The 10,811-nt window shown below is 38.6% G+C and overlaps 1 protein-coding gene across 3 annotated transcripts in view; it reads left to right on the top strand.

Annotated features, from left to right (window-relative positions):
• Positions 1-6,328: 6,328 nt before the first annotated feature.
• Positions 6,329-10,811, top strand: part of LOC137995059 (prolyl 4-hydroxylase subunit alpha-1-like) — a 25,865-nt gene continuing 21,382 nt past the window's right edge. For 2 of the 3 annotated variants that reach the window (XM_068840646.1, XM_068840645.1), the window contains exons 1-2: positions 6,329-6,466; positions 10,555-10,811. The exon at positions 10,555-10,811 is cut by the window's right edge and continues 116 nt beyond it. In XM_068840646.1, coding sequence (XP_068696747.1) covers positions 10,600-10,811 — 212 coding nt within the window. In that variant the 5' untranslated portion in view covers positions 6,329-6,466; positions 10,555-10,599. Of the gene's footprint in view, positions 6,582-10,554 lie in introns of all 3 variants that reach the window. The other variant, XM_068840644.1, reaches the window with a different exon arrangement.

Below are 10,811 nucleotides of genomic sequence, written 5' to 3'. Positions count from 1 at the left end.
AGTGTTCGGGCGGCTCCCACGTGCACGTGTTTTCAGTTAAAGAATAATTCTTCCACTGAATAAAGCACTCGACGTTGCTTCCTTGATTTCGTTTGGAGACTATGCGCTCAACTTTATAAATACCCATAACAACGGGCTTTTGCTTGGGTCGGAACTTATGACTGAGACCACGATCAGAAACGTCATCGAATAATGATGCGTAAAAGCCGAGCTGGTGTCTCGCACGCTTAGACATATTACTCGCAAGTGGTTTTTAACAACTGATTACTCGGCGTCATTAATTTCTCCTCGATCCAGTTCTCTCAAGGTTTGGAAGTTAGTAATGGCGGACCATTAAATGGGAAAATTCCATTTGAAATAAACAGGTGTCTTCTTTTAAATCAGGACTTAAAACATTGGTCAATCTTTAGTTTAGTTAAAATACTTTTGAAATCCGAAGAAAAAGAAGAAGAGATTCTTTGGTCATAGTAGCACTTTTAACAGGCAATGATATAAAAAAAAATTGCTCGAAAGGAAAAGAAACATTAAAGAGGTTGGATAAGGAAAGAGTTGCTACAGAAATGCGGACAGAGTACTTTAGCAATTGCAGTTGGGAAATCGTCTTAATCCTCATCATCATTACCAATAACAACAACAAAAGGTTAAAAGGGAGATAGAAATGGTGGTCCAATTTCTTGGGGAATTTTCATTAACGAGCGCAATTAAAGGAGTACCTTGTATTTTATGTAAATAGAAAATGCGCTGTGTAAATTCATTACAATTACTATTATATCAATTTTATAGGAAGAGCAGCGTCTATGCCATAAGTGACAAGCTCTCGACAGTCCCCGGCTTCGTAAACACATGGTTAAAGCCCCGACGTTGGTTTCGCGCGGAAAGGGCCAAGAGCAACCACAGCATTTCCAACTACTAGAACAATCTCAATAACGCATGATTGCGAGACATAGTCATTCACAGGAATGCTTTTAAAAGTTAAATAAAATAATTAGGATGTTACGCGCACTCTTATTGGTCAATAGCTGTGTTGGCTGAGGACGATACTTTTACTTTTCCTGGGTCGTCCGGGGGCTCCAGTTCATGAACCTCCGGAGTTGTGAGCAAGCGAGGCAAGCCGTTATTAGCATTAATTCTTGTTATTTTTCTTAGAGCAGTTTTCAATTGAGTGTCGTAAAACAAATACCAAAGTATTTACTTCAACCAATCACAGCAGGTGCAAACAGCGTAACGAACCAATCCAAATTTGAGTAAATTCCATAACTTGCTAAATGCGTGGGAAAAATCTTGCGTGAGAGTCGCAATTGGTTTTGGTTTTCCTTTTCATTGGTTGATAAACTGGCGCGAGATTTTTAACCAATCACTTAAGCGTAGCAATTGCAATCGCGTAATTACTTTCGACAGTCATTTGAAAACGGCTCTTACGTATTGGTTAAACGCGATGCACGTACGTCACGCACTTTAGTAAATTCCTTCACCGGTATTTGAAAAGAAACGATAATAACAACAATGGACCGGGAAAATGGACTTTTTTAATGGCTCACTGACCGGTTTATTTGAGGTTACATAAGCTATCATATTATAAGGATTCACTCTACAACACTGTTGTACGTAACGGCAATACTATGGTACCATAGTGATCACATGGTACAGAAGCTGCCAAACTGGAACGCAAATTGTGCCCTGGGACATCTAAAAAAAAGCAAGTTAATTCAAATTTTCTTTGTTTTAGATGTCCCAGTGGGCAATTTGCGTTCCAGTATTGCGGTTTTTGTACTATGTGATCACTAGCGGCAAAATTGTGACCTAATAGGTCACCATAGCAACAGAAAAAGCATTTAAAAATACTATATTTTGTCTTTAAAAGCTAATATCTAAAAAAAGATCTACCTCACAGACCCTATTTTTATCGCTGGAAACCTAAAATGAAACTCTCTGCGAGGGAACAAAGATTCTCTGGGGCGGATTTAGAGACACCGTAGATTTGCCAGTTTTTGAAGATAGCTCGGAACATGCTCCAGAAAATTGTCTTACTTTTGCTAAACGTTCTAGCAATACAAGATTGGGTTACAGAGATCGTTTTTTGAGATGTAGTAAAACATGAGGTGTTTTTAAATGGCTTTGCTTTTGCTATGGTAACCTACTACATCACATTATGAAATAATTAGGATAGTACGCGCACTCTCATTGGCCAATAGCTGTGTTTAGATGAGAGTATGGAAACACGGCTGTGACATCACACGAATTTTGATTGGTTATGTAGTCAGACGCGCGCTTTGATTTGACTGGTTATGTAGTCAAACGCGCGTTTTAATTAGCTGGTAGGAATTATGACAATGTATCAAGAAAACCTGTTTCATTCAAGACGTTAAAAAACCAGCATTTTCCTTCATTTGCTGAATTATCTTTGAGAAATATTTTATAAAAGCCATAGAGCATTTTTTCCGTGTTTCCATAGGCTCATCTAAACACTTGGAGAGGTTGGGAGAATGCGACTGCGTCTCGGGTTTGCATAACTGTCCCGAATTCTCCCAACTCCCCTCGTGTTTTGATGAGGCTATGGAAACACGGAGAATGTCCCCTATTGCTTAAATATTAAGCGTATTTTTCGAAGCAATACGTTTCACCTGGTTCATTAACATAGACTTTCAGTGATACAGTGATGTAGATTAAATCCTTTTAATAGCACAGTTTCTCTTAAAGGTTGGCTACAGGGCGAGCAAACAACAATAGATCATCGTTCATTCGCTTTCTCCACATAAAAAATCGCCGGTTGGGAGCAATTCAGTGACGGGATAGACCCTATTCATAAGTTGCGGTCAATTTATAATTCCTTTGTCAAACTGCAAATTAGCCTACCAAGCCTCGATACCATACAGTGAATTGAAAATAATTCTTGCTCTAAAATGAGGCTTGGTAGGCTAATTTGCACGTGGACAAAAGAACTATAAATGTGAGCGCCATTTATGAATAAGGTCTATATCTCGCCAGTATTCTGCAACGTAAACAGATTAATTTCTAATCTTTTACAGGGAGGTTTTCGCTGCTGTTGGAGAAGAGAAGAATGGAAAAATCTCTCCACAGTTAACTTCTACGGAAGATTCAAGCACAAACGATGAATTTTCATTTTTCCACCAATACATCTACACCATCAGCACGTATCACATCCTGAGAGATGAATATCTGTTTACAAACAGTTCTTTTGTTATTCAAATATGGCAACCACAAGAACAAAAGATCCTTTGTTTCGACAGCCAATGAGGTTCTGGTTGGCACATTAATGACAATAGGTGACCTCAACGATATCTCCCTATTGACGGTTTGAAGCGAAATCACATATTTCCGTGGCGTTTACTTTTTCTAAAAAAGGCGAATGATTCACTTCAACGTTTAACGCCTAAATTCTAGCCTCGCCATCGAAAATGGAGTTATGTCTGGAATTATAGCTTCAATGTTTAAATTTCGATCCTCCGCGAGTGGAAAAGCGCTTTAAACTCAAAATTCATTCCTAAAAAAAAGGCATTTAGACGATTTAGTTCGTCCAGACATGTATAATGTGTCTCTCGCCCATCCTTGTACGGGACGAATAAAATGACGTAGTAAAAGAGGCATTAAATGAAATTGCCCAAGGTCGTGCTGACGTATTGTACGTCTCCCGTATAACAACGGCCATTTTGGTTGCCCTCTGTCCCGTACCTTTTTTGGCCAACTTTAGCGATATTTCCGGCTTGAAAGCGAATTCGTCGAAAACCAAAGCTCTGTGGTTGGGATCGTGGAGTCAGAGAAAGTAAAAGCCCTTCGGTTTCCAATGGCCAGATAAACCTATTCCTGTACTGGGCCCTTTTATTTCTTACAATCAAAAGGAAAATGAAAAGTACCATTTTTCGCTAAAATCACAAAAACTGAAGACCATTCTGTCGAAGTTTCACGTTATTTGGAAGATGTCTTATAACTAAAAGCCTTGGTATCTCGCAACTGGTTCATTCAATCTCCAGCCTTGATATTCCTCGGATGTTCCTCCGGCCCTCTTCAAATTCATTTGGAGAAACAAAAAGGTCCAAATTAATTAAGCGTAAAGTTATGGTTTTAGATTGCGATCAAGGAGGTTTACGAGCACCTAACATAGACGCTTTGGCGAAATCATTGAAGTTAGCCTGAATTTCTAGACTGTTAGCTGATCAACAAAAGCACAGTGAATCTTGGAAAGCGATTCCAAACTATATTAATATTTTGGGAAATACGGTGGCCTAAGCTTCATTAAGCGATGAAATTATGATAAAAAATTTCTTGAGCAGATTGAGACTCCTCAGTTCTAAAAATAGATTCTCCAGTTTTTTTGGGAATTAAAAAAGTCTTTTCCAAACGAGTCCGACCCCCAACAATTAAGTTTTATTTCATGATAAAGATATTTTAATCGACGATCACAATTTTTTTATAGGGACTGGTTTGAGTATGAACTCTCTTGTCTTAGATATAATTTTATCATTTATTTTCAAGTGGTTTCCGCAGTTCCAAGGCACCTTGTGGAACGTGCGAGGACAAATCCCGTGGATAGATCAGTTATTCTGTTAAATAGTGCGTTTCAGCTGTCCCCAGAGACATTAATAAACTCAAATAAAATGAAAAATAAAGACTATTATTGGCTCCTTATAAACAGATAACCAGTTGTACTGAAGGCCAACTCTAAATGGGAAAGAGACCTGCAAATTGACAAAACATTTCTAACATCTATTTTTAGTCGTGTAAAAAATGCTTGTAAAGACAACAAGCTTAGGGAATTCTACTTCAAACTCTTATACAGAGTAGAAGTCGGTAAAAAGGAATTATTTTTCTTTGGTAAGGCAGAGGACAAAAAGTGCGCATGGTGTAAAATGAATGACTCCATAATCCACACCTTCTACAGTGCCATTGCAATTGGAGTCATTCATTCTTTTCGGAGGTTATTAAGTAGTTTAACAGTCACCTCTTTTACCCTGTCCCCAGCTGAATTAATTTTTGGTAAGGAAGTGGAGAGTCTGAGTAAAGAATTAAACATTATTAGGAAGTTAAACTTCACCTTTTTATATGCCAAATATTATTTGTACAATCATAAATTATTACACGGTGAGCTATCGGTGAACGAATTTATAATTAACCTCAAAAACAAGTATATTGTCGAAAATTTCCTTTGACAGTTAAGAGTAATGCGAACTTGAGTGTATGTAGAAGCTATAATATCACGAGTACCTTGCTTTTCCAGTCTTGTGTGTCAATAACGATATATGTCTAAACGTAAATTTCAGTATCATGTATCTACTTTGAGAAATGTTCTGTACTCTTTTAGCCAACTATACTTGTTTAATGTGTGCAATGTAAATAAATAAATAAATAAATAAATAAATAAATAAATAAAATAAATAATAAAATAATAATAACAGCCATTTCGTTACTTGATTCAAAGATACAGAAATAACTAAAATCTTACTCACCTAGTTTTTTCGGGCTGCACCGAGGAACCACAAGTTATTTTCCAGTTTAATTTGTGAAAAAAAAAAATGCTGGCCATAATTTTAAGTTCGGCTGTCGAACTCGGCTAGGAAGAGCTATCCATTTAAAAGCGAAGTTAACTTCACACAACGGAAAAAAGGATACGTCAGAAAATTCTCAAGAAAATTATTATTTGAATAACATTTCTAGAAAAGACAAGCCCCGAAATAAATCAGTAATTTCTTTCATTAAGGTGCTAAATTATGCAACATGCTTATAAATACAAGGAACGTGATTGAAAATACTAATATTCTTCGTTATCCCTTTGTTCGCATGCAAGAAGAGGAGAATAATTGAAAATGATCGATAAACAGCAACAGGTAATAGTTTTACCACCAAGACGGTTTTTCTGACTTTAAACGCAGGGCCTAATTTACCGACAATACACCGATAAGGATTGATCTTTGATATCAAGTTTTTTGTATACATTTTTATCAATTGCAATAGGTTAGACCTAAAAATCATTTGAATATCTTCTGTATGTCTGCTTGAGGGAATCGGAAGAGGGGAAAATCTTCAGACGCTACAAAAGACCCGGTTATTAACAAGCATGCAGGGATGGTTTTTTTTATCATTTAATAAGACAACTTGAATAAGGAGCTAAATTTGGAAGCAATTTCCGCAAAGTTATACCTCACGGTAAGGTTTTGTGGAAACAAATGTCCTTTGTTGTTTACCGCACTCCTTGTGTGTTAAATACAATATAACAGCTACCCAGTCTAAAAGGAGAATGCATTGAATGAGCTAGAGGTACAACACATTGAGTTGGTTTATTTTAGTCTCATCAGCTGCTGGCTAATTTTAATATCTTTGGCCTTGGCCCTTCTGACAGGGCTTTCCAGAGAAGGTTAACAACAAGGCGGGGATTTGAATGAGGTTTTAAAAGTCAACGCAAGCGTCTTGGCAAACAATCATTCTAAGTCGCGAAGAAGCCATTTTTGCTCTGGTAAGCATCGATCTCATGACTGGTACGGTAGGTCATTTTTAGAGCGATCTCGCAACAGCTCGCAAAGATGACGGGAACTGTTCCAAAAATGCCACAAAAACAACAGGTTTATGAGGTGATTGTTTTTTTCGTTCATGATGACAATGAACAAAAGCTACTGCAAGCTCTGTAGTTCGCGCTGCACGATTTCAGTTGCGCTCTCCGCGAGCTGCATGTCCGTGCGTTTTTCATCTCGATACATGTTTTGAATACTTGCTGTGAAAATGAAAAACTGGGGATAAAAGCAACGACGCGTACGGGAACGGAAACATGATAATTCTCCAGAATATTATTGATAAAATGAGGAAACTTTTTCAACAATTTAACTTCTGGAGAAAACCGATAAAACTTATTAAGGTTTTGAAGGCAAAGTGAGTATATCTGCCTGTCAGTCAAAATATTCTGATCCCTTTCACAAAAATATCAAGACCGTGAAACAGAGCGAAAAGAGTCGATAATCTGTTTTCAAAAAATTAGAACGTCCTTGCGGTAGCTCGGATTTTCTGGTATTCGTAAATGTTAGGATAAGGCCGCAAATTGTCATGTTGTGGTGGGGAGTGAGTAGGAAGATTAAAATAGCGCGCAACTGGTTTTGACGCATCTGTGTCCCTTTTTTTTTTTCATCTCGTAGGTATTCGCGAAAGCGGTCCGCCAATCTTCTCCCTGTTTCGCCTATGTAGATCTTCTCACAGGTTATGCAGTATGATCTTCTTACAGGTTGTGCAATAGATGGCATTTACGTCGATGCACGTAAAGTAGTCAGTGATTTTAATGAAGCGATTCAGTCCTGAGATCTTAACCATGTTAGAAATAAAAGGAGAAGACTTTATTTAAACACGGATCGCTTTCGCGAACACTTACGAGATGTAGAAAAAACGACACAAATGCGTCAAAACCAGCCGTGCGCCATTTTAATCTTCCCTAGTAATCACTCCCACCACAACATGACAATTTGCAGCCTATCCTTACACCACGGGAACACAGAAAGCCGCAAGAATCTGAAACAAAAATTCATCTTTCAACTAGGTACACTCTATCCTCACGGAATCAATGAACGCATCTCATTCCATTAATTTAATCCCAAATTCATGTCACCATATGTCCACCGCAATGGCGAAGATCCTCCACACCATCATAAAACCAGCAACTCCCACAACTACTCTATTTGCTCTGACGAAGGGCTAACGATCGAAACGTCAGCTTTCCAAATCTTTCAAGGTGGTAATTCAACCTTTATCAACTCGTTTGATGAAACCAAATTTTCATGCTTTACAAAGACCTCTATCTTTGCATAATCACGACCAGATCCTTGACGACGCTCTTGGTTGTCCTAACGAAATGGCAGGAGAAAAGGCTGCAGTAGGCACTGTATCTCGCAAACAGAGATCGAAAAGTTTGCGATCGTACGATCACTTGAAATGCTGGTTTCAACACTAGGAGGACTAACTGTTGCAGGGTTCTTGTGAGTCTGACTGGGAAGTAAAGACTCAGCTTTTACGAAGCAAAGAAACTACTTCTGAAAAGTTTCGTCCTTCACTTTTTGACTCCCTGAAGATACATTGTCCACCATATTGAGAGGGGAGAATGAATAAATTATGTTTTTGAAAACTGAACTGCGGATATCAGTTTCCAGCATTTTCATTAGCTCGCCGGACACAGGCTATCAGTTTTTATTAAATTCTCAACCTCGGATAGTGCATTTCGCGTGTTCTGATTGGTTCACTCAATCTCGGTTATCAGCTCATATACCTTGGTTTGACCTTATATGGTAAATAATTGCGTTAAGCGTTGCTAAACTAAAAATGTTTTCGCCGGAATGCGAAATTACTCTTTGAATAAAGCCAAAAAGGAGAAAAAAAACTTTTTTTGTGGAAAGTTTGGATCAATTCCGACGTTTAGAAGTACGCGAAAAGGCAAGAAATGTTTTTGTGATAAGCCTGCGTGTCTGACAACAAGGTATTACACAACATCGCATCAGTTCTCATCAAGTATTTTTCGATTTCGCTCGGATTTGCTCGCTTTTTCCGCTCATATCTCGTACTTCCAAATTTTTGGAGTTGAAGGAATTTAATAAAACAATTATTCCATTCGCGCTTGTTGGATATGAGACTGGTTATAGCCAACTCGGCGCTACGCGCCTCGTTGGCTATTTACCATCTCATATCCAACGCGCGCTTCTGGAATAATTGTTAAATATACATGCTATACCGAATACGGTCAATGAAAGCGTCAGCAATGAAGCGAGCTGAAAAAATTTTTGCAGCTCTGAGAAAAATTGGCCGACAAAAGCCGTTTTGGACCGGAATTGACCGAGGCAGAAATCGATGCTTCAGTGGAAGGGATGTTGATCCGGGAGTTTTTAACAGAACAATTATTATACTCGAGCCTGCTCGATATAAAATGATTATAACCAACTTGGCGCTACGCGCCTTGTTAGTTATCTATCACTTCATATCTTGGGCACCCTCGTAGAACAATTGTTAATTATTAGGGACTAAGCAACCAGGCTAACTCGGACATAATGGGTTCGAGGATTTGGGGAGACACCGAATTTAGAGTTTGTTCCCGAATTTGAAGTTGATCCGAATTTCGAATTTATGAATTTAAATTTGATCCGAATTTAGAAATGTTCCGAATTTGAAGTTGATCCGAATTTAGAGATATTCCGAATTGAAGTTGATCCTAATTTAGAGATATTCCGAATGAAATTGATCCGAATTTAGAGATGTTCCGATTTGAAGTTGATCCGAATTTGAAAGGTAATACGAAATTGAAGACATTAATTTTGGCGGGGATCACACGCCATATACTAGAAGGTGGTAGCCGAGATTCGATTGTTTTCCTCTGGAGCAACTATGGCTATGCAGGGCCATTTTTGAAGCAGTATCAATGCAGTGGCTCCGCGGCTCGACAGTAAAAGTTAATGTTCAAGGAAGGAATAAGGTTTGTCATTGAGAGAAACACAATGAAAGAACGAGTAAGGTATATCTTTGAGTTACTTCGCGGCTCGTGAGTGCCGAGCCGGCACTCAATTAAAACTTGTTTTATTTGACGGCTACCGAGCCACAGAGCCACTGAAAAGAAAACTCGTTTCAAAAGTTGCTCTGTATTCTATAGTTTAGCCCTGGCGGAGGATTCCATTAAATAGAAAAATCTGGGTGTTTTTTTCTTTCCTACAGGGTTATGCTTAAGGTTCTGAGTTAAGGACGAAAATCCTTAAGAAATTTCAATGTAGCATAAAATGAGGTCTTGAGTTGGGTCTTTGAACAGTAACTTTTTTAGCTACATCCATATTTCTTCAAATCAGAATAGCATCAACCTATGTCTGATTGTTATAGTCACTTAAGAAGTAGCGTTAAAATTTTAGAGGGGTGTTTACGTGCTGGGAGGAAGATTCTTGTAGTTAGAAGATCCTAGAAAACTAATGATGGCGCAGGGGTGAGAGCATTTGCTTCCCACCAATGTGGCTCTGGTTCGATTCCCAGACTCGGCGTCATATGTGGGTTGAGTTAATTTTTTTCACTACTCTGGCCCGACAGGTTTTTCTTCGGGTAAACCGGTTTTCCCTCTCCTGCAAAAACCAACCTGCGATTTGATACGTGTTATTGTGATTTCGATTTGATTTCTTTACAATGTCCACAATTAGTGAATCAGCGCTAAATACAATAGACAATTAAATGAAGTTCTTTATTTTTAAACGATTCTTTTGATTGGTTTACATGCGGAAATTTCGGTTGGGCATATGGGGTTATAATTGGTAGAACGAAGTCGCTGAACCTCACCGCCATCTTCGCTCTTCTTAGAGAACTAAGCTTACATTGTGCGAATCTTGCTAGCTCTAAGATAAGATCTTGACAACTCTCATCTGGGAGGAATAGGTTTAATCCTAACCCTATCGCTAAAGAAGAGTATGTTTTAGCATGTGATCTGAACAAAGAAAGCAAATCCTGCTTCGATGATCCATCGTCCAAGATCTTCCATCCACCATTTAAAACAGCCCCTAATTTGCATAATTTGGAATTTCTACAACCTGCAAATTCTCTCGACAGGTTTTATTCTCTAAAGAACATGTGCCTTGTATTCATCGACTAAAAATGGCAAAATGGATGCTCCTGATGCTGTGGATGTCACAATACTTAAGCGTTTTTGGTGCAGACCTGTTCACCTCGCTCGCTCAGCTCAAAGGACTGGCTCGATTGGAAGGAGCGCTCTCGCAGTCGCTCGATGATTATCTGAAAGAACAATCAGAAGCTCCGCAGATTCTCCGCCAATTTGCTGATCATGTTCGAAAGGAAAGCGAGATCGC

This window comes from Montipora foliosa, chromosome 3 (assembly GCF_036669935.1).
Source record: "Montipora foliosa isolate CH-2021 chromosome 3, ASM3666993v2, whole genome shotgun sequence".
In the NCBI taxonomy this organism is placed as follows: Eukaryota; Metazoa; Cnidaria; class Anthozoa; order Scleractinia; family Acroporidae; genus Montipora; species Montipora foliosa.
This window is presented reverse-complemented; position numbering and strand designations above follow the sequence as displayed.